The sequence below is a fragment of the Thalassophryne amazonica genome, chromosome 14 (genome assembly GCF_902500255.1).
Source record: "Thalassophryne amazonica chromosome 14, fThaAma1.1, whole genome shotgun sequence".
Lineage (NCBI taxonomy): Eukaryota > Metazoa > Chordata > Actinopteri > Batrachoidiformes > Batrachoididae > Thalassophryne > Thalassophryne amazonica.
Window position 1 is genome coordinate 66,712,459 of NC_047116.1, and position 25,170 is coordinate 66,737,628.

At 44.4% G+C, this 25,170-nt stretch overlaps 1 protein-coding gene across 4 annotated transcripts in view; it reads right to left on the minus strand.

Moving 5' to 3' along the window:
* raph1a (Ras association (RalGDS/AF-6) and pleckstrin homology domains 1a) overlaps positions 1-25,170 on the minus strand; it is a 356,622-nt gene that overhangs the window by 63,618 nt on the left and 267,834 nt on the right. For all 4 annotated transcript variants that reach the window (XM_034185831.1, XM_034185830.1, XM_034185828.1 and 1 more), the window contains 3 exons: positions 5,374-5,451; positions 1,577-1,651; positions 1,058-1,142 (listed from right to left, as the gene is read on the minus strand). In XM_034185831.1, coding sequence (XP_034041722.1) covers positions 1,058-1,142; positions 1,577-1,651; positions 5,374-5,451 — 238 coding nt within the window. The remainder of the gene's footprint in view (positions 1-1,057; positions 1,143-1,576; positions 1,652-5,373; positions 5,452-25,170) is intronic.

A 25,170-nucleotide genomic window follows, 5' to 3' on the forward strand; every position in this document is an offset into this window, starting at 1 on the left:
CATAATGTTCTTTTGTCAACTGAGGAATTTTTGCATATTCTGAAAGAGTCTAATTTGGTGATATTTTCTATTCTGTTGAGGTTGGTGTTGGTGTGAAACCTATGATCTGTTTGGCTGAAGATAATGGCAGTGCAGTACAGTTTGGTGTACTATGTGTGTAATTGGTATCAAATGGTGAAATGTTCCTTGCTCAAGAACTTGAGTGTTGTACTGTATTTGTTAGTGTTCCTTTCCAAAGTACAAATGAGGCCTAATATAGCTGTAAATGGTTAACTTTATTTGTGAAACTGCGGATTTTGAGAAGGACATTAAATGATTGTTGTGGAATTGTAGTAATTTTCCGACTGTTCATTTGAAAGCCTGCACTGGACTAGGCAGGGAAATTTGTTGACACACCAGCCCCACCAAGGTTTTTTTTTTCACCAGCTGCCACTGCACACCACCATGACATACATACGTAATATACAGTGTCATAACCATAGGCAGTTTGGTTCACTCTGACTCAGTTTGGGTAAGTCGTCACACCCCAGTCGGATTGCACTGGAGGTGCTGTCCGGCAGCTCCGTGCCTCATTCATCACATGCCGGCAGGATTTGACGTATCTGAATACTTCAATATTCCCTCAGATGCGATCAGACTGTTTTGAATGCTGTAATGATGCTGTGAGAATATTTAGAGCACAGTCACAATGGCGTTAGGAGTCCACCTCGACTGCTGTACAATATTTTTCCACCTCAACTGCACCTCAAATATTTTGAACATGAGCTAAACTTGCGGGCCGGCCACAGGAATTTGCCTGACTGTTTGGAACGCACTCAGATTACAGTCATAGCTTTTCAAATGCACCTCGACTGTTCCAGAATGTAAGTCAACTTTTCATCCGGGCGGCATTCAGGCTCATTCGGCCTTTAGTGTGATGGGGGGGGGGTGTTAACTTCATAACTGTTTTCAGCTACGAACCATATTACACACATTATCGTGAGTTTGACATCACTGTACGTACTGCAATCAGCATTTGTTTTCATGTTGATTTAAGAGTTCACGGTTGAGTACATACCCATCTGCAGCTCACTGATGGTTTCCACCAGTGACCAGTCTGGACTATACCCACAGTGAGACTTCTCCAGCAAACTGTCCAGAACCTGAGGAGCAGTACACAACAACCCACAACCAAGGCTAGTCCATGAATTAAGGGGTTTAAAGACTCCTTTTTAAACAAGAATAAAAAATAAAATTTCCTTCACAATGCTAGTACTAAAGTTACTACAGTTTCTGGAATTCTTCAACCTCTATGAACACAACAACTGATATCAGCAATACAACTGGTTCTAATAACACTGTGACGGCTGCTGTTCCTGAGTGCAAATGTTCTTTCTGAACACACACACACACACACACACACACACACACACACACACACACACACACACACACACACACACACACACACACACACACACACACACACACACACACACACACACACAGATCGCTGTTTGCATGAATGCCAAGAACCTCAATGTAACAAATATTAATAACAGCAGGAAAAACAATGATGGCTTGAGTGCTGTCTTACCTGTCTGACTGTCTGCCGCTCGTCCACCATCATGGTCTTTGAGCTTTCGTCGGACAAATGAACACGAATCACCAGCTGCCACAGCACAGAGGGTGGGGTTAACAGTGTCATAACATAATACCACTTTCGTAAAAACTTTCTTCTGATGCTGCTGTATGAACAAAATTTAGTATGCGCGCCAAATACAAAAGAAAAATCTATATTTAATCAACCAGGCTCACGTCATTCATACGCACATCAGTAAGTATCAGCTGTTATTAAATCCCACATATTATAAAACACATGCTCATACATGGTCATTTGCATGTAGAAACACCCTCAATTAACCTTATATACTGTAGTAACAAAACATCGTTTCCTGTTTATCCCCAATGACGATTGCTCCACCATGCTTCACTGTCTTCACAGTGTACTGTGGCTGGAATTCAGTTTTGTTTTGTTCTTTGGGGGTGGGGGAGGTGTCATCCAACAAACTGTCTGCAGCTCCTAGACGCTAAAAGAACGATCTTGCTTTCATCAGGGGAGGTGATGGTCTAGTGCAGGGGTGCCCAAGTTCGGTCCTCGAGATCTACCTTAAAAGCCTGCTAACGAGCCTTTCATTGAATTCAGGTGTATTGGAACAGGGAGACAGCTAAGAGTGTCAGGAAGGTAGATCTTGAGGACCAAACTTGAGCACCCCTGGTCTAGTGGTTAAGTGTTGGGCTTGAGAGGATCCTTGGATCAAATCCCAGTCTGACCAGAAAATCACTAAAGCCCCTTTCACACCGGGCCCACTTCGAGTTGCGTCATACGGCGTCATGACGACGCCACGTGGAAGCAACAGAGTCCCAAGACAATGTAGCTCAACGCCACAACACCGCGAGGGATGCAAAGCACGAAGCAAATCGGACACCAAAATGAAACATGTTTAATTTTTTTCTGCTTCCAGCACAGGACACAGAAATTAAGTGGTTTCAGCGCAACTCAGAGCAACGCGACAGTACTTAATGTGACTGGAAGCCACACCATCACAATACAATGTTACCTGATGCCAATTTATGATTCCTGCTGTGTTCCATTGTTCCCAAAGTATAAATCACGCAGGATTGTTTTATACCATGTACACAATGCAATAAAACTACACGCTCAAAAGAGCACTGAAAAAAATGCTGATTACAGCTGCAGCTCCTCGCTCTTAAATTCTCGCACAACTGTGTTTAAATAAAGTCCATAAAAGTCCTGCTCACAGACTGATTGCCAGAGACAGGACATGTCCACATCCAGTAAAAAGTCCAGACATCTCCACATTTACACACGTCAAAGGAAGAAAGATAAACTGTAACAGAACTCAGAGCGAAGCCCTGCAGCCCTACACAAGGACAAATATAAACCAGAAGAGAAATCAGAGTGCACAGTCAGACTGTGCCTGCAGGCTGTGTCCTCACCTCCTCTCTGCCCTCTGCTTTTTCACAGAAAGAAAAATGCAGACATCGCTATTTTTTAACAAACGGTACTTGCAAAGAACTCTTCAACAAGCCTCACAGCCAACTGCTTCACCAAAGCTTCATTACAGACTACTGACATCTACTGGTCACACACTGAAGTACACACTTAAAACAGAATAGTCTTTGTTGTCATTGTACGGGGAGGGTGGGGGGGGGGGGGTGCTCCTGCAGATCACAAAAAAAGAAAAACACATACATACATATCTATTTATTATACCATTACATTATATATATATATATATATATATATATATATATATATACACACACTCAACAAAAATATAAACGCAACACTTTTGGTTTTGCTCTCATTTTGTATGAGATGAACTCAAAGATCTAAAACTTTTTCCACATACACAATATCACCATTTCCCTCAAATATTGTTAACAAACCAGTATAAATCTGTGATAGTGAGCACTTCTCCTTGCTGAGATAATCCATCCCACCTCACAGCTGTGCCATACCAAGATGCTGATTAGACACCATGATTAGTGCACAGGTGTGCCTTAGACTGTCCACAATAAAAGGCCACTCTGAAAGGTGCAGTTTTGTTTTATTGGGGGGGATACCAGTCAGTATCTGGTGTGACCACCATTTGCCTCATGCAGTGCAACACATCTTCGCATAGAGTTGATCAGGTTGTCAATTGTGGCCTGTGGAATGTTGGTCCACTCCTCTTCAATGGCTGTGCGAAGTTGCTGGATATTGGCAGGAACTGGTACACGCTGTCGTATACGCCGGTCCAGAGCATCCCAAACATGCACAATGGGTGACATGTCCGGTAAGTATGCCGGCCATGCAAGAACTGGGACATTTTCAGCTTCCAAGAATTGTGCAGAGATCCTTGCAACATGGGGCCGTGCATTATCCTGCTGCAACATGAGGTGATGTTCTTGGATGTATGGCACAACAATGGGCCTCAGGATCTCCTCATGGTATCTCTGTGCATTCAAAATACCATCAATAAAATGCACCTGTGTTCTTCGTCCATAACAGACGCCTGCCCATACCATAACCCCACCGCCACCATGGGCCACTCGATCCACAACATTGACATCAGAAAACCGCTCACCCACACGACGCCACACACGCTGTCTGCCATCTGCCCTGGACAGTGTGAACCGGGATTCATCCATGAAGAGAACACCTCTCCAATGTGCCAAATGCCAGCGAATGTGAGCATTTGCCCACTCAAGTCGGTTACAACGACGAACTGGAGTCAGGTCGAGACCCCGATGAGGACGACGAGCATGCAGATGAGCTTCCCTGAGACGGTTTCTGACAGTTTGTGCAGAAATTCTTTGGTTATGCAAACCGATTGTTTCAGCAGCTGTCCGAGTGGCTGGTCTCAGACGATCTTGGAGGTGAACATGCTGGATGTGGAGGTCCTGGGCTGGTGTGGTTACACATGGTCTGCGGTTGTGAGGCTGGTTGGATGTACTGCCAAATTCTTTGAAACGCCTTGGAGACGGCTTATGGTAGAGAAATGAACATTCAATACACGAGCAACAGCTCTGGTTGACATTCCTGCTGTCAGCATGCCAATTGCACGCTCCCTCAAATCTTGCGACATCTGTGGCACTGTGCTGTGTGATAAAACTGCACCTTTCAGAGTGGCCTTTTATTGTGGGCAGTCTAAGGCACACCTGTGCACTAATCATGGTGTCTAATCAGCATCTTGGTATGGCACACCTGTGAGGTGGGATGGATTATCTCAGCAAAGGAGAAGTGCTCACTATCACAGATTTAGACTGGTTTGTGAACAATATTTGAGGGAAATGGTGATAATGTGTATGTGGAAAAAGTTTTAGATCTTTGAGTTCATCTCATACAAAATGGGAGCAAAACCAAAAGTGTTGCATTTATATTTTTGTTGAGTGTATATAAACTTAGAGTCTGATCACTTTAATCCAAATTTTACTAACTGAAAATTTATTTAATTAATGTGGTGATCATTTGTTTGGCTTTGGTTCTTCATTTTACCGAGTGTGTTGGATAAGGGGAACAGAATAATTAATGTAATGAAACCTGTGAAATAAGGGGAAAGAAACACCATTTCATGGTGTAGGTCGGTTTAATGACACAATGATCCTGTGTGTGCAAGACCAACACAAGCAACAGCATGTTCGTGTCTGCTGTGAAAGACAATCCAAGCCAGTTGTTGATCCAATCTGTCCCTGGGACTGACTGGATCATCAACTGGCAGCAGTCATTACATTGAGAGATGTGTGTCCCACTAACACCTGCAGTCGAGTGGATGCACACTTCAGACACAGAAAAAAAAAAAAAATAATCTCCCTCAGTGCACTCACCTTCTTGACCTGAGCCTCCTTAATCTTTTCCAGTGCAACTCGAATATTTTCTGCCTTCAGTTTGGCCGCCTGCTCCTCCTGCGTGCAAACACGCACACACGCACACGCACACACACACACACACACACACACACACACACACACACACACACACACACACACACACACACAGATGCAGTCAGTCCACATGGCACAATGACGTGGACTTGCACAGCTTCTTTTCTTCACCCATCTGACTCTTCCAACAGGATGTCATTGTTTTGTGGGTGAAGATTAAAGAGCTGCTGTTACACAAACTGTGTCTGTGTGTCAACGTGCTGAGTTCCAATCACACTGAGTGACCATTATTCTACAGAACAGAGAGAAAGAAGGGACCAGTCTACCCGGCAGGAAGTACTACACCTCCACAGCTTCACCATCACAGCAGCGTTACTGTGCACCAACAGTCTGACGTCTTCCGCTGCAGCCGCCAAATGACTGACAAAATGACCAACAAACACAGCAAAGTAAAGCACAGCGGGTCGGCAGCAGAGCTCAGACACAGATCAAATACATAACAAATAGAAGAACAACAGAAAGAAGAAGAACAGAAAATACTGACCAACCACCCTGATCACTCAGTGAGGAGGTGTGAGGACGTACAATGAGACCTCCTGGATACTCACACAGCGACTGTCTGCACTACCTGAACACACTGAACACGTTTCCGGACCAACTTACTGACAAACCAGCCAGAAAATAAACAATTAACTGCTCCCTGATCCGTTACATCTTCCCTGGACAAACCAAATGGATAAGAGGATAAAGAGAGTGAGAGAGAAAAGGATGATGGCTTGAGGGGGAGGGGCTACCTCCATATGGATGCTGTTTCACTCCCTCACTCCAGCCGCCATGTGTTCACACCTCTCACATCCACCATATTCTTCTTTCCATTTTTCAAATCAGTCTGCGTTCCACATTACCACATCGGTTTACGCACACACGCACGCACACACAGATGAAGACAAAATTATCAGCCTCCCTATGAAATTTAAATGTTTTCTACAAAATTTTAACAGGTGCTTTTGTAACAGAGCAAGGAATTTTAAACAGCATTTCTAAACATCCCAGTTTTATTTTGGATACTTACATTATTTCACTTTGCACACAGAAACAAAATTATTTCACAAAAATCAAAAACTACCAGATACAAAATTCTTAGCCCATCTAATGTTAATAGTTAAGTTTATATAACAGCTGAGTGGATCCTTGTCATTTGATTGGTGCTTTGTATGTCATATGACATGGATTCATTCGTCCCATTTGTGTTGCATTGCATTTAGAGTGCAAATTTGGGTCCATACGTTTGGTACCACTGCACTCTGCACACACACACACACACACACATGTGCACACGTATGCACGTGCATGCCCACACACAAAACAAATCCACTGCTCTGTCTGGAAGCTGTTAGCAGGAAGAAAGAATGAAAAGCTGGCTCTGATGTGATTTTTTTTTTCACTGAGGATGTACACAGTCTTTTTTTGGTAGTACATGCATGCACAAACGCCGGCCCAGTTGCGTGTGTGCACGCATGCGGGGGACAACGACTCTACCGAGATGATGATTTGATTAAGCTAACTGATGCTGCTAATTCTTGTAACACACACACACACACACACACACACACACACACACACACACACACACACACATACACACACAAAATCCACTCCGCTGTAAGCTGTCTGGATGCATGAAGAGCTGTTCAGATGAAAAGCTGACGTGATTTTTGGCCGGACTGGACTACGTCACAATTTGGACTTCAGCAGCAGTGGAACACCAAAATGTCAGTCCCTTTTCTGTTGTTTCTAAAGTAATAAAATGTCAAATGACAATTTTAGCCATTATATAAAACAAAGAAGGAATGTTTTTACATTCTTTCAATGGAACAAATATTTTAATTCATTCGCCTCGTTGAATGGTATGTTCCAGCTTTCATTTCATGAAATATTGACACCACTGAACTCATAAACATTCATTATTTGTATAATGTGCCATTCTTACTGGATAACAGCCTGCAGTCATTTGTTGCAGTTTTCAATATGTCTCCTGAGGAATTCCAGCCCATTCTCCTTTGGGAAATGTCTCAAGCACATTCAGATTTGATGGTCTTCTTTCACAGACCATGGTCTTCAGTTCAACCCACAAATTCACCACCAGCAGAACAACATGAGGGAGGTGTGGATTGGGATGAAAACCATCAATGGTCATGGTAAGAAGGCGGACCAGATAATGGAAGGAGACCTACGTGAGGTCAATGAACTAAACCTGTTCTTCAACAGGTTTGACAACATGGACTCTCCCCACCCTTCCTTCTGTGTTCAGGAAAGGCTGCGGGTCCTGACGGCCTCAGCCCCAGAGTGCTGAAAGGATGTGCTATCCAGCTGTGGGATTTTCCAGCACATCTTTAACTTGAGCCTGAGCCACATGGGTGTTCCGGATCAGTGGAAAACCTCATGTCCAGCCCCTGTGCTGAAGAAGAAGAACACCAACAGACTTAATGACTACAGACCTGTGGCCCTAACTAGAGCTGGGTATCAATTCAAATTTCAAGAATCAATTCCCATTCTTAAGATTCAGATCCATTATTTCGATTTGATTCCATTTAATTCAATTCAATATGATCTGATATTGATTTTGGTTAGTGTTATTAAAACTGCTTTTGAGCTGTTACCTAACTGTCTAGTTATGCAACATAATACAAGTATTACGAGGTCTGTGAGAAAACTATCCGACCTTTTTATTTTATGCAAAAAATATATGGATTTGATTCATATGTTTTTACGTCAGCCAAGCTTGAACCTTCGTGCACATGCATGAGTTTTTCCACGCCTGTTGGTTGCGTCATTCGCCTGTGGGCAGGCTTTGAGTGAGCACTGGTCCACCCCTCTCGTCGTTTTTTCATTGCGAGGAAATGGCGGAATGATTTGGGCTTTGTTCCATCAGAATTTTTTCAGAAACTGTTAGAGACAGGCAGCTGGAAACCATTCGGAACATTCATTTGGCTTTCGGTGAAAATTTTATGGGCTTCACAGAGATTAAGGAGTGTTACTACCGCTTTAAGGACGGCCCACAATGGAGCACAGCGCGCCGCGCTCCGAGCTGCGATCGACAGGCTGAAACGACCATTTCATTTCTAAACGGATGGCTGTATGGATCCGGGACCATCGTGTGCAATTTCTCTGGTTATCACAAGAGTTGGACATCAGCCATTTTCCGGCAGATTTCACTTTTAACAAGAGATTTTGTCATGGAAAGCCACGCGGAGGCTTCGCGCGTTACGATGGAGCGAGACAAAGAACACCTCCGTTTTGGAGTGTCGGGACAAGTTGGGACATGCCTATCTCGGCTTTCAGTGGCTTACCAGTCGAGTGAGTATAAGAGAAATTGTGGAGAGCTGGGCATGTCCCAACTTGAAATCCACTGGTGGCCTGGATTACGAACTACCTCACAGGCCACCAACAGTATGTGAGGCTTCGAGACGTTACATCTGACACCATCAGGAGCAACACGGGGATGCCACAAGGGGTGGTCCTGTCTCCCTTACTGTTCACGCTCTACACCTGAGACTTTAGGTTCGGGTCACAGTCCTGCCACCTGCAGAAGTTTTCGGATGACTCTGCCATTGTGGGCTGCATCAGCACTGACCAGGAGGCTGAGTACAGGAGTGTGGTGGACAGGTTTGTGTTGTAGTGGTGGACTTCAGAAGACGGAAGACCTGTCCGAACCATGTTACCATCACTAAAACAGAGGTGGATATTGTGGACTACTCAAATACCTGAGTGTCCACATTGACAACAAACTAGACTGGACTGTAAACAGATGTCCTCAGGAGGCTCAGATATTTCAATGTCTGCAGAAGTATGTTGCAGATGTTTTATCACTTGGTGGTCTCCAGCGTCATCTTCTAAGCTGTAATGTGCTGGGGCAGCAGGCTGAAGGCAGCAAGTCTGTCCCGGGGGTTGAGCTGGAGTCTGTAGTGGAGATGTCAGAGAGGAAGATGCTGAGGAAACTGCTCAGCATCCTGGACAATGCCTCCCACCCCACTGCATGCCACACTGATGTCCTGTCAGAGCACCTTCAGCCATAGATGGAGACTACCGAGGTGCACCACAGAAGGTCACAGGAGGTCTTTCCTACCTGTGGCAATCAGACTGTATAATTCCTCCCCCTTCTGCATGAATGCATAATGAACACAGTTATTCAGTTATTCAGAGTTATGTGCAATATTGTCAAACACCTTGTGCAAATATCTTCCAGTCATTTTGCATAAATTTGTTGTACTTATTGTAAAAAAAAAAACAAAAAACATTGTTAACTGTTTGCTGTTTATGTACTCTGGAAAAGTTATTTCCTTTGGGATAAATAAAGTTGATCTTATCTCTTATCTCTCTCATCTTAAATTTTCAATGGGATTCAAACTGGGGGCTTTGTGCAGGCCAGTCAGAAACATTCACTTTGGTCTTCTGGAGATGATGGATGAGCGACATATGCTTTGGGTTGTTGTGTTGGAAGACAAGTCGACAACCCAGACCCAGTTTTTCTGCTGACTGCTTGAGGTTTTCTTTCAAAATTGTCACATATCCTCCTTTCTTCATTATTCCTTCCAGATTCCCAATTCCAGATGCACTGAAGCATCCCAACAGCACAATACTCCCACTGTGAGGTAGTTTCACTGTGGGGTCGGTGTTCTTTGGGTTATGTGCTTCTCCGTTCTTTCTCCAAACATCAACAATGTCATCTGACCAAAGGGCATGCTTCCAGTATGCATTATGTTTCTTCAGGTTATCCTCAGCATATTCCAGTCTGGCGTGAACATGTCTCTTTTCCAGAACTGGAGTTTTTCATGGTCTGCAACCTCACAGTCCATTCCTGTCCAGGTCTCTAGTGACTGACTGCTATGAGACCACAATTCCCAACTTGGCTAAGTCATTTTCCAGTGTCGTGGCAGTTGTTCTGGGGTCTTTGGACACATATCTCTAGTTTTCTTTCCAGAGTCTTTGAAATCTTTTGGTTCTGACCTCTGTCAGACTTGTTCTGTACTGTTCTGAGTATTGTTCTGTACTTTATTTGAATTTCTTGATGACACATGTCACTCCAGGTTCTTGACACTTGCAAACATTGTGATAACCACTTCTCCTGCTTTGTGAGCATCAATAATTCTGTTTCTCAAGTCTAAACTGATTTCTTTGTTTTTGGCATGATGGTTTCCCAAGTGACAGATCAAACCCTTATTGAAGTTTTTATACTGTGTGTACATTGGAAGATAACCCTCAGTTTGTACATTGGAAGATAACCCTCAGTTTTAACTTAATTTTACAAGCTTTGAACATTACAAAGTTAAAGCACTTCATGGCACAACAGCAGTTTGTGCTATGGCTCAATAAAAAGGTAAAAAAAAAAAGTGCTTAACGGGGATAATACATTTGACCCTACTAGCTTTTGTGAAATAATTTTTGCTTCTGTGTGCAAAATAAAATAATTTAAGCATCCAAAATAAAACTACTGTTTACTACTTAAAATTACTTGCTCTGTTAAAAAAGCACTTGGGAAAATTTCAAAGAAAACCCTAAATTTCATGGGGGGAGGCTAATAATTTTGTCCTAATCTGTAGGACTGTCACTGTCATGCAATTTTTTTAAAATGGATATATATATGGACATAATAATAGCAAGACCAACTATGTATTCACTATAATCTGGCAACATACTTTGGGGACACTCTCAATATTATTCTTTGTTTATTGTTCTTTCCCAATATTGTCACCTTCCTAATATAATGGCCTAAGTCATGTTTTGGAAAATGTGACTTAAGCCATTATTTTAGGAAGGTGACGATATATATTATTAACTCTTTTGTTGTGTTGTTTGTTTGTTTTTGCAATAGTTACATTGTACAAGGTAATTACATGTGAGTATTATTTTATTATTATATTACAGCTGGGGTGGTGGCCAAGTGGTTAATCACAGTTGCTTCCAGTGTGAAAAGGTTCTGCACCTTTATGTACATGCTTTCCATTCAATAATAAAGAAGGGTTTTTTAAACACTAAATGCTAACATGTAAATGAAGTCCTTCAGCTTCTCCTTTTTTTAACTCAGGGTCACCACAGCAGATAAGAGATGGATCAGCATGTTGATTTGGCACAAGTTTAACACAGGACGCCCTTCCTGACGCAACTCTAAATTGCATAAAGAATGGACATGAGCAGTCTTAAACCAGCAACTTTCTGCTCTGGAAACAGGCACCCTAACCAGTAGCAGGATTTATCTGCTCTATCCAGTGGTGGGTACAGTTCCACTAATCTGCTAACCACTAATTAGCAAAGCTAACCTTTTTGTTAGCGGATTAGCTTTTCAGCTAACTTCAAAAGCCATCAGCGAACCAATTAGCTTCCAATAAATTTAATTCCGATTTCTTTTAGACCGCTAACATTTTTTTACATAGTTAGTAATGGTGAAAAACATTTATAAACCCTGTTGGTTCCTGTCTGCTATGTATTTTGCAGCACTGAGGTAGCTGAGAGGAGCTGAGCTCAACGCTACCCCAGGATAAGGGCCTGGCCGCCAGACAAAGAAAGAAAGAAAAAAACAAACAAATCCATACAGTGGTCCAGCCGTGAGGCGGACATCTTGAAGAGGAAAGCAGATTTGACTTATGGTTTTGATTTATAAATCAAATGAGTCCGGACAGAAAAACTACATTAATGTCAACTCTTAAAATGTACAAAGTGAAAATATAACACATATCTGTTAATTTTAAATTGTTAATTTTTAAATAATGCACTAATTCTGAAGATTTCAACATTAACACAGAGATGCTAAAAGGGATTATGGGTAAACTCCGCTCATACTGATTGGTTGAGTAATTCATTCTATGTAAAAACCAACACAAGTGAATGTAATGTGTGTGTTGGTGTTTAAAAATAAATGTGCTTTTGTAAAATATGTAATTTTTTTTATTTGGGAAAAAAACAAAACAAAACAAAAAAAAGTAAATTGTGATTCAGTTCGACAACCATAACTTTAAGGTTCACATTATAGATGCTTTTTAAATGTTGGCACTTTAACATTTTTTATGCTGATTTTTTTTAAATTTGGAAAATACTGTATTTACTCCATTAATGGCCCCCACCTGATTAAATGCCTTTCCCCTGACTTTTTTCAGCAAATTGCATGCAGTGAAATTGTGAATTCCTGAGAGAACAGAGTAACATGAAAATAAAATAGTCCTACCTCATTGCCACAACAAGACATAAGTGATCCATGAAGTTCACAATCCATGTTGCTTATGCAGCCACAATGCCTACTATTTCAGACCCTTCCCTGCTGTTCTCCTTTCCTGGAACCATTTTATTAGCTCCTCTTCAATGTCTTCAAAACACCCTTTCCTCCCCCAACCAGGCAGGCATTTTGAAGTTTTGGCTTGGGTTGTAAGCTTATCTTGTTCCTACACCACTCCCGGATGCATTTCCTATCAACTAGGAAAATCTGAGCAGTACGGTGCTTCCTCTTCTCTTCCGCTTCTTTCATGACTTTAAGTTTGAGCACTGCCAAGTAGCAACCTTTGCGCAGAGCCATTTTATGTAATTGTGCAGCAACTACTGCATGCAGACAAACATTCGTTTCGAGTCTGCATTGCTTCTCTTGCATGCAGTACGCATGTCCGTATGTACCGTGAGGCTGTACTGTGCACAGCATGCATGCAAGCATAAATGCAGCCATTTTGAAAATTGCAGGGTGCCGGGTATAAATAAATTTTCTTTTAGAAAATGTTTGGATATGAAGTTGAAAAATTATCGGTAGAAATTATGGTTATTTATTGGGTAATCAAAGGAATCACTGACTATTGAGAAAATCATCTAAAGGTTAGTAAAAATCAGATTCATTTAAGTTTCAGTCCTACATAGTTCTATGTTCTCCAATTCATGCAAATATAAAAACCAGGAAATAAAAGCATATTCTTCATTTGAGCTCAAAACCCACAAAATTTTTAGCGGTCACTAAAATTAAACAAGCTCTGTTACTTCCAGACATTAAACGCTTGAATATAAGCTGCTTTTGTCTCTGTGGTTTTCAACAGCAACATACACAGATTCTGTGACCATGAAGAAGAGTTTTTGTTCTCCCGCCATGAGCGGTTTATTTGCAATAGTCTGCACAGTGTATAACAGCTGCCTGTGTCACTGTTTCCTCCAGTGACCTACATTATACAAGACGCTCTCGTAGAGATGCTAAAATTAGCTTTATCCCAGAAATGATGCTACTGCCTTTGAAATAATGAGGACTTTGTCCCTCCATAGTCACTGTAGGTCCAAACAGAGTGGGTGTATTGCTGTGCACTTACAGCTGTCGTAGTGGAACACTGACACAGAAAGAGTGTGCACGGTTCATGCATGTTATTGCAAAAGTCTCCAATCTGCCTTGAAGTCCATGGCCATTTGTCGCTCCACCCACTCTAAATCCAAGAGCACAAATTAAAATGCTCCCTGGGTTTAACAGGATGATGCTTGTCCTGCCAGCATTATGTGCAGAGCAATAAAAGCAGGATTTTAAGTCACAAGCAGCTGGTCTCAGATCAGCGCTTCAAACGGCAAAGTGTCAGCTGATCACAGTTTGTCATCTTGGGTCTGCGGCACACAGAAAGAAAGACTATTTAAACTGTGTTGTCCTCAAGTGTCAGCCTTGTGAGTCCTTAAAAGACACCTACAGTCAGGCCAGCAGACTGCAGCATGCTCTATGTTCCCTGTGCGCTCAGTACACATGTGGCTAGAGAGGAAGTAAGCAGTGAATTTAAGCCCTGGTCAGACCGAATAATGAACGATGAACAATGAGCCGCGTAGCATGACTTTTTTGTGCCTTTCGAGCAGTGTTGTATAGTAACGAAGTAAAAATACTTCACTACTGCACTTAAGTACGTTTTGGGAGACTTTGTACTTTACTTGAGTTTTTTTTTTTAATTCAGCTTACTTTCACTTTTACTTCACTACATTTCCGACCTTAATTGCATACTTCTACTCCGATACATTTTCTATTCGCCATGCCGTTACTTGTTACAAAAAAACAAACACACACACAAACACACACACGAAAAAAGTTGTGTTTTCACCCAAAGACACCACTGATTATTAGTGACTGCAACAAAGTCAGGCCGATTTGTCATGAGGCATGTCCGATAGGCTTTTTTGCAGTTGCGCACTTGGGGGGGCGTTTGTCAGGAAAATGATAATTTCTCTACATTGATTACAGACCTGCAGCGGGTCTGTAATCACCTTTTCTGAAGCGCGGCTTTGCTTTGAACCTTGAACCAGTCGAAGCCGTGCTTCAATCTACAATTCGTGGATTGATTGCTTTATTTCGCTTTATCCTAATTTTCCAAGCTAAAACCCTGAAGAGCATATGTCTGTGAGTAATATTTAATATTTTTATGTTAAACCGACCTGTTATGTCATCTGAACAGTTGAGAGATGTATTTTATAACTTAAAACGGGACTGATGCTAACGTGTTAGCATGTCTATAGGGTTTTCAATGTTAAAGTTAGTATTAAGCTGTTCGCATCAGCACGTTTGTGTTGATTTGTTTTCTGTATAATTAATGGCTCAGCGTTTGTTGTCGTAAAAGAGTCAAATTGTAATTTTTTAAATTTATTTTTGTTCATATATTATAGCAACAACAATAATAGTCTACATAAAAGTCAAAAGTCAAAGTCAAAGTCAAAGTTAACTTTATTATCCCAGAAGGGAAATTCAGATGGTCAAGGTGCGTATAATACAAACAACTTCAGACAAGATAGACAAACTTAAAAACAGATAAATAAATAAAAGACAAATAAATACACCCCCTCCCCCATGCCTCTCTGGCTCCTCTCCACACAGCTAAGCTGCTACATACCACACACACACACACACACACACACACACACACACACACACACACACACACACACACACACACACACACACACACACACACACACACACACACACACACACACACACACACACACACACAGTACTACAGTGTCAAGTCCCCTGCTGAGAACTGTGTCTTTCATTAATAATTCTAATTGCGGAGGGAACAAATGACTTGCTGAACCTGGTTGTCCTTATTTTCCTTTGTAGTAGCCTCCCCTTACCACGTTGACTTAACTGAAATCTGTTATGTAAAGGGTGGGTAATATCTGCAAGAATACTTTCAGCCTTGTGTAGTATGATATCTTGAAACAGCTGAGCAGCTGATGTTTGATTGCACCCAATTATCCTACTAGCTGTTTTAATAATACGTTGCAATCTATCCTGATCTTGTTTACGCATACTACCAAAGACACAGACCAGACCAAAGGACAAGACACTCTGAAGTACAGACTTATAAAATAACTCTAAAATGTAGGTGTCAACACTAAAACTATGCAATTTTCTTAGGAAAAACATTCTTTGTTGAAGCTTCTTCACCTTAAAAACGGCACATTTGTCAAATCTCAACTGATCATCAATTTCAACCCCCAAATATTTATAGGTGTTAACTCTCTCTATCAATGTGTTGTTGATGACAGTGTTTGGTACTTCTTCTGCACTACATCTAAAATCGATAACCATTTCTTTTGTTTTGCTTACGTTAACATTAAGGAAATTGTCAGAGCACCATTTTATGAAGCTCCCCACTTCCTCTTCAAAGCTGGTCACTGACAGCTCCCCTGCTTTCAAAAACCCCACCAAGGCAGTGTCATCTGCATACTTGAAGTAGGAGTGTGTAGTCGCAAGAGCACGACACTCGTTGGTGTAAAGTGTATAGAGTATGGGAGACAGCACACATCCTTGGGGAGCACCCGTGTTAATGACCTTAGCGGATGAGATGGCCTGATTAAATCTAACCTGCTGAGTACGATTTAACAGGAAGTTATTAATCCATGTAATGAGTCTTGGGTTAACACCTAACTTAACCAGTTTGTCCACCAGTAGGTGGGGATGGATGGTGTTGAACGCGCTGCTGAAATCAATGAAAACAATCTTTACAAAGCTGTAAGGCTCCTCTAGATGTTCAAATATACTATTTATCATGGTCAGCAGTGCATCCTCCACTCCCCGCCTTGGCTGGTATGCAAACTGGAAAGGGTCCAAAGATGGTGCTACCTCACTAAGCAGATGTTTCAATATAATTTTCTCTAAGCATTTCATAGGCACTGAGGTTAATGCGACAGGTCTCAGATCATTCATCTCTTTGGGCCTGCTTTTCTTTGGTACCGGAACAATCAAAGACTGTTTCCACTGAGCCGGGATTAATCCTGTTCCTACTGACTGCTGAAACAGCATTTGAAAAGGAAAAGCAAGTGAATCGGCACATGTGCGCAGCACTTTACAGCTGATACCGTCTGGACCCTGAGATTTATTAATATTAACACGTAAAAACTGCTCTTTAACCTCCTCAATGCTAATTTGTATGTCACGAACTTGCATAGTTCTGACTGCATCCATTGCCAGTTTCTGCTGAGTTGTATAGTCAGTACTGTCAAACCTACAATAAAAAGTGTTCAATTAATCTGAAAAGACATTGTCATCTGAGACAGTCAAGTTCTGCATTTTAGGTTTATATCCAGTCATAATTTGTAATCCCTGCCAGGCCCTTTTAGCGTCATGGTTGAATAATGACTGAATCTTATTCCTATAAGCAGTCTTGCAGTCCAGTATTTTCTTTTTAATATTTTTCTGTACAGATCTAATGTCCTCCTTTGAGCCTCCAGATTTAAACAGCCTCTTTTTACAGTTTAGTAGTTCTTTAAGTTCAGGAGTGATCCATGGTTTATTATTTGGATAGAGTTTCACAATCTTTTTTGGAACGATAATGTCCTTGCAAAAATGAATGTATCCTGAAACTGCAAGCGCAGCGTCATTGATGTTTGACGACGAGTTTATCAGAAGTTCCCAATCAGTGCAGTCTAGGCAGTCTCTTAAAGTATTAGATGCATCAGTGGTCCAACATTCCACCTCTTTTTTCTTTACTTTCTCTCAGCGCAGCAGAGGTTGGTACGTTGGTGTTAAGTGGATCATGTTATGATCTGACTTTCCGAGCCCTGGCAGGGCCATCGCGTAGTAAGCTTTCTCCAAGTTGCCGTAACACAGGTCTAGGCACACCCCTCCCGCGTGGAACATGATACATATTGATGATACGCAGGTAGAGTCTCTGCCAAAGAACACAGATTAAAATGCCCAAGTATCAATTTTGCCGCATCGGGCGCTGTTGCTTCAGTCATTGTCACAAGTTCATGTATAGTGTTAGCAGCTTCCGTAACATCCGCCAAAGGTGCAATATATACAATAAGAAGGCAAAAATGATGTATTTCACGGGGCATATAATAAGGTCTTAAATTGACCGATAACAGTTCAATGTCTTTCGTGCAAAGTTTATGTTTCACGGTGATGTGTGCTGGGTTGCAGTACCTATTGTTTATAAACACGCACACTCCTCCACCTTTTCTCTTCCCAGAGTTAGAATCACGGTCTGCCCTTACCAGTGTGAAGCCTTCCAATTCAACCGATGAATCTGAATCAAACTCTGTCAGCCAGGTTTCCGATAGACAAATCAGGAAAGATTGCCGATAGTCAGCCATATGCTGCGCACAGGCACGGAGTTCATCAGTTTTATTCCGAATGCTTTGTACGTTCCCAAACATAATGGTTGGTAGAGGTGGCCTAAATGGCCTCCTTTTCAATCGAGCTCACACTCCCCCTTTCCTTCCACGCCTTCGCTTTGGTTTATCACCTGGGAAAGGTGGTGTAGGTAATCCAATAAATTCATCTCGGGGGAGAGAGGGAACTGCTTCCCTGATGTTCAGCAGAGCCTCTCGGCTGTAGGTGATTTTAAATTGAAGACCCTCGGAAAGCCCTGTCACCAGCACCGTGTTGTCGAAGAAGCAAAAATTTAAAACTACAAGAAGAAACACTGCGATGTTTCGTCCCATCTTGCGTTACTGCGAATATCTACACTTAATTCACGATATTTAAAACACAAACTTTAATCAAACAAAACAAACACACATAACTACAAACAAGACATGCACCCGACCGTGTCGCCACAACGAGCATGCGCCACCGTCATAATAGACAATAATGTCAATAATAATAGAGTAATAATGTTACAATACAATTTTAGAGAAAGAGACAAAAAGAACCTAATGAAACAAAACACAACAGAAAAGATAAAACCATGTAACAATGAAAATAAATAAATACATATAGAAATAAATATCTGTTTCCTGTGAACACCTAGTGAGTAGCCTACTCTCGTTTAGGGTTTGAGACCTTGTTTCTGAAGTGTTTTTGTGTGATGTGCACAATTTTCAGTATTTTGACTAACACTACCAGTCATTTACAAGCCTAGATAAACTGTTATATATATAAAAAAAAAATCAGCCAGTTTTTGATTATTAACATTTACTTGTACTTTTACTTTCAATACTTGAGTACATTTAGTTGTACATTACTTGTCATACTTAAGTACAATAAATACTAGATACTTTTACTTGCGTAGCATTTCAATCAGTGACTTGAACTTCTACCAAAGTCATTTTTTTAGTGGGTATCTGTTGTGTGGGCCGCCAGAAGAGGAGGTACTGCTGGCCCACCACCAGAGGGCGCCCTGCCTGGAGTGCGGGCTCCAGGCACCAGAGGGCGCAGCCGCCTCACAGGAGCAGCCAGGGTGACAGCTGTCACGCATCACCTGCAACAGCTGTTACCAATCAGCAGGGGTACATCAGCAGGACGACGTCTCCACCTCTTTGCCGAGATATCGTTCTACCTGGAAGGTAACATTCTCAGCTAACTGTGTGACAGTAACCTTTTGTGACTTTTGTGAGTTGTATAACAGACTCCTTTTCCAACGAGAGGTGGAGGTAGTTTTCCTGCCGTGCGGATTGCTGGGTGCAAACGCGCCCACATTTAATTGTTGCTTTGTTCCTCGCCAGCAGTACCAGGTCCGACACGCGGAGGCAGTGGCCACCTGGGAATTCGGGACTTGGCGGCTCCAGTATTCCCGGGGTCTGGTGGCGGAGGAAATCGTGTGGTTCCGGTTCTGCTTTGGACAGACGTCTCCTATCTTTGAACCTGCCCACACGACACCTTTTGTGATTTGGCTTTTTGTCCATTGTTGTAATCTGTTGTATTTGTTGTGCCCATTCACAACAGTAAAGTGTTGTTATTTGACTTCCTCCCTTGTCCGTTCATTTGCACCCCCTGTTGTGGGTCCGTGTACCTACACTTTCCCAACAGGATATCTCGGCCAAAACGTCAACACTCACCCTTAGAGACTGGGCTAAGGGGGGGTCAAGACATTCAAGTGAGACACAAGACACAACCAGTAACTCTGGTGGTGTCTGGAAACCACCGGGAGGAGATTGAGTTTTTTGTAATTCCTTCTACCTCCCGCGTGATTTTGGGCATCCAATGGATGTTAAAGCACAATCCCCGGATCGATTGGCCGTCTGGGGTGGTGGTTCAGTGGAGCGAAACCTGCCATCGGGTGTGTTTAGGATCCTCGGTTCCTCCCGGTTCCCAGGCTAAGGAGGAGGTCAAAGTCCCTCCCAATCTGACGGCAGTGCAGGTTGAGTACCACGATCTTGCTGACATCTTCAGCAAGGATCTGGCACTCACCCTTCCCCCGCACCGTCCGTACGATTGTGCCATTGATTTGGTTCCAGGCGCTGAGTTCCCGTCCAGCAGGCTGTACAACCTCTCACGACCTGAGCGCGAATCAATGGAGACCTACATCCGGGACTCATTAGCTGCCGGGCTGATCCGGAACTCCACCTCCCCGATGGGGGCAGGTTTCTTTTTTGTGGGCAAGAAAGATGGCGGACTTCGTCCATGTATTGATTACAGGGGGCTGAATGAGATTACGGTTCGCAACCGATACCCGTTGCCATTATTAGATTCCGTGTTCACCCCCCTGCATGGAGCCAAAATCTTTACTAAGCTGGATCTTAGAAATGCATATCACCTGGTTCGGATCCGGAAGGGAGACGAATGGAAGACGGCATTCAACACCCCATTAGGTCACTTTGAGTACCTGGTCATGCCGTTCGGCCTCACAAACGCCCCCGCGACGTTCCAAGCATTAGTTAATGATGTCTTGCGGGATTTCCTGCACTGATTCGTCTTCGTATATCTAGACGATATACTCATCTTTTCTCCGGATCCTGAGACTCATGTCCGGCATGTACGTCAGGTCCTGCAGCGGTTGTTGGAGAACCGGCTGTTTGTGAAGGGCGAGAAGTGTGAGTTTCACCGCACATCTTTGTCCTTCCTGGGGTTTATCATCTCCCCCAACTCCGTCGCTCCTGATTCCAAGGTTGCGGCGGTGAGAGACTGGCCCCAACCCACTAGCCGTAGGAAGCTGCAACAGTTCCTCGGCTTTGCAAATTTCTACAGGAGGTTCATTAAGGGCTACAGTCAGGTAGTTAGCCCCCTGACAGCCCTGACCTCACCAAAAGTCCCCTTCACCTGGTCGGATCGTTGCGATGCCGCGTTCAAGGAGTTGAAACGGCGCTTCTCGTCTGCACCCGTTCTGGTGCAGCCCGATCCTAGTCGCCAGTTAGTGGTTGAAGTGGACGCCTCGGACTAAGGGATAGGAGCCGTGCTTTCCCAGAGCGGGAAGACCGATAAGGTCCTTCACCCGTGTGCCTATTTTTCCCGCAGGTTGACCCCGGCCAAACGGAACTATGACGTCGGCAATCGAGAACTCCTTGCGGTGAAAGAGGCTCTTGAAGAGTGGAGACATCTGTTGGAGGGAACGTCCGTGCCATTCACGGTTTTCACTGACCACCGGAACCTGGAGTATATCAGGACCGCCAGGCGGCTGAACCCCAGGCAAGCCCGCTGGTCACTGTTCTTCGGCCGTTTTGACTTCCGGATCACCTACCGTCCCGGGACCAAGAACCAGAGATCGGATGCCTTGTCCCGGGTACATGAAGATGAAGTCAAAGCGGAGATGTCGGATCCACCGGAACCCATCATCCCGGAGTCCACTATCGTGGCCACCCTCACCTGGGACGTAGAGAGAACCGTCCGGGAGGCCCTGGCATGAAGCCCGGACCCCGGAACTGGGCCAAAGAACAAACTATACGTCCCACCAGAAGCTAGGGCTGCAGTCCTGGACTTCTGTCACGGCTCCAAGCTCTCCTGTCATCCAGGGGTGCGAAGAACCATGGCAGTTGTCCGGCAGCGCTTCTGGTGGGCGTCCCAAGAGGCCGACGTCCGGGATTATATCCAGGCCTGCACCACCTGCGCCAGGGGCAAGGCTGACCATCGCAGGGCATCAGGTCTACTCCAGCCGCTGCCTGTGCCTCATCGCCCCTGGTCCCACATCGGCCTGGATTTTGTCACGGGCCTCCCGCCGTCCCAGGGTAACACCACCATCCTCACGATAGTGGACCGATTCTCCAAGGCGGCCCACTTCGTGGCCCTCCCGAAGCTCCCAACAGCCCAGGAGACAGCGGACCTCCTGGTCCACCACGTCGTCCGGCTGCATGGGATTCCAACAGACATCGTCTCCGATCGCGGTCCCTAGTTCTCCTCGCAAGTCTGGAGGAGCTTCTGCTGGGAACTGGGGGCCACGGTGAGTCTCTCGTCCGGGTACCACCCTCAGACCAACGGGCAAGCAGAACGGGTAAACCAGGAGGTGGAGCAGGCCTTGCGCTGCGTGACTGCCGCACACCCGGCGGCCTGGAGTACCCATTTGGCCTGGATCGAGTATGCCCATAACAGCCAGGTGTCTTCAGCCACCGGCCTCTCCCCTTTTGAGGTATGTCTGGGGTATCAGCCCCCGTTGTTTCCGGTGGTTGAGGGAGAGGTCGGTGTGCCCTCGGTCCAGGCCCACCTACGGAAGTGCCGTCGGGTGTGGCGTGCCGCACGTTCTGCTTTGCTAAAGGCCCGGACGAGGGCAAAAGCCCATGCAGACCGTCGGCGGACCCCGGCCCCTGCGTATCGGCCAGGGCAGGAGGTGTGGTTATCCACAAAGGACATCCCCCTCAAAGTGGACTCCCCCAAGTTACAGGACCGTTACATCGGCCCATTCAAGATCCTGAAGGTCATCAGTCCAGCCGCAGTGAGGCTTCAGCTGCCGGCCTCACTGCGGATCCATCCTGTGTTTCATGTGTCCCGGATTAAACCTCATCACTCCTCACCCCTCTGTACTCCGGGTCCGGCACCGCCTCCTGCCCGGATCATTGATGGCGAGCCGGCTTGGACTGTACGCCGGCTTTTGGATGTCCGTAGGATGGGCCGGGGCTTCCAGTATTTGGTGGACTGGGAGGGGTACAGCCCCGAAGAACGCTCCTGGGTGAAGAGGAGCTTCATCCTGGACCCGGCCCTCCTGGCCGATTTCTACCGCCGCCACCCGGACAAGTCTGGTCGGGCGCCAGGAGGCGCCCGTTGAGGGGGGGGTCCTGTTGTGTGGGCCGCCAGAAGAGGAGGTACTGCTGGCCCACCACCAGAGGGCGCCCTGCCTGGAGTGCGGGCTCCAGGCACCAGAGGGAGCAGCCAGGGTGACAGCTGTCACGCATCACCTGCAACAGCTGTTACCAATCAGCAGGGGTACATCAGCAGGACGACGTCTCCACCTCTTTGCCGAGATATCGTTCTACCTGGAAGGTAACATTCTCAGCTAACTGTGTGACAGTAACCTTTTGTGACTTTTGTGCGTTGTATAACAGACTCCTTTTCCAACGAGAGGTGGAGGTAGTTTTCCTGCCGTGCGGATTGCTGGGTGCAAACGCGCCCACATTTAATTGTTTCTTTGTTCCTCGCCAGCAGTACCAGGTCCGACACGCGGAGGCAGTGGCCACCTGGGAATTCGGGACTTGGCGGCTCCAGTATTCCCGGGGTCTGGTGGCGGAGGAAATCGTGTGGTTCCGGTTCTGCTTTGGACAGACGTCTCCTATCTTCGAGCCTGCCCACACGACACCTTTTGTGATTTGGCTTTTTGTCCATTGTTGTAATCTGTTGTATTTGTTGTGCCCATTCACAACAGTAAAGTGTTGTTATTTGACTTCCTCCATTGTCTGTTCATTTGCGCCCCCTGTTGTGGGTCCGTGTACCTACACTTTCCCAACAGGTATCTGTACTTTTACTTAAGTGTGATTTTCCGGTACTTTATACAACACTGCTGTCAAGTTATTCAAGAAACGTGGGAAAATACAGTGCTGTGAAAAAGTGTTTGCCCCGTTGACTCTTTGCATGTTACATTTTTATTAGGACATAAAAACAGAACAAAAAGGCCTTGTATATTAGAATTCCTAAAATCATGCTCTTTAAACTCACAGTGAAAGGTAATCGCTACAAAGTGCAGGTTTTGAGTGTTGCATCACCAGTTATACAGCTTCATGATGAAGTGGTATAGAGAAGGTTTCTAGAAAGAAAGAAAAAAAAAAACACTTGAAAGTTCAGCTACAATTTGCCAGAAGGCACATTGGAGTTTCAAGCATAGATTTGATGTTTTGGTGAAAGAAAATTATTCTCTGTGCAACTCCACTATGAAGGCAGGAGTGGTGATACAAAATGCAAAACTTGCACTATGCACAATCTCTTCAATCACAGCCACAGAGGTCTATAACTTCTTCAGGGTTGTCCTGGTGTCTTTCCTCACTCTTCACCTTCTTATACAGTCACTCAGTTTTTAAGAACTATCTACTCCACACAGATTTACCATAGAGTGATATACTGTTTTGTGTTTTTCTTCATAATTCGTGTAAATAATGTCCAAGACATAGTCAGTGTCTTGGGAATGTTCACGTATCCATCCCCTGACTTGTCCAAAGAAAACTGTATATAAAAGTGATGGTTTACATGTGCTATACTAAAGGAGGCACTTACATTCTTACTTACATTCATACTTACAGTAGTGTTGAGAATAATAGTAGTGCTATGTGACTAAAAAGATTAATGTTGTATGGCTGGGGGGCCTGGCTGCCTTTTTGTTTCTGTCTTTTGTTTTTCCTTCCAGGTGGCTTGCATTTGGGACTGAGTGGCTGTGTTGCTGAGGTTATCAGGACCTCACCCTGATCACCTGCGGCTCGTCAGGACTCACAGCTGAGGTGCATCTATATGGATTGGAACATGGTGGCATTTAAGACTGGAGTATACAGTGTGTATTTGCCAGAGACTCGACCTTGTGACCAGACGGGTGAGATCGTCGTCTCGGGAGCCATCTCATCATCAGTGGATGCAGAGAACGTCCAGGGTTTGATGCACAGTCTGTGAAAGAGGAGGGGGTGAGGTCTCACGCTCGTCAGCACACTTCCTGAGGTACGTTAGATTTTGTGACTAACATTTATACAGTCAGCGTTAGCGCTGCTGGGAGCGCACCACGCCAGACCGCACTTTCTTTTGTTGTTTTTTGTATCACTGTTATGTATTAAATTCAGTTAGCCTTTGTACCGTGCTCTGCTTATTTCATACTGGGTCCTTCAAACGCTGGTCGGTTCTCCGAGCTGCGTCTGACACATAACAGTAGTCTCTGGCCAAACATCACGGACCCAGCGGTAGCAGAGACGGTAACGCACCGGGAAGGCGGCAGCAGACGTTCAGTAGTTATCCGGATCAGTTGCGGGTGCTGTCCGCCCGGATGGTGCGTGTTTGAGACCCATTGCTGAATACTGATTTGTGCTCTCTTGCAGCCGTGTTCCTGTGTTTGTGCCTTATCCGTGGGTCGTGGTGGAGTGTGACTGGCGACGGCTTCGCGTCACGCTCCGACCGGATAAGAGGTTTAA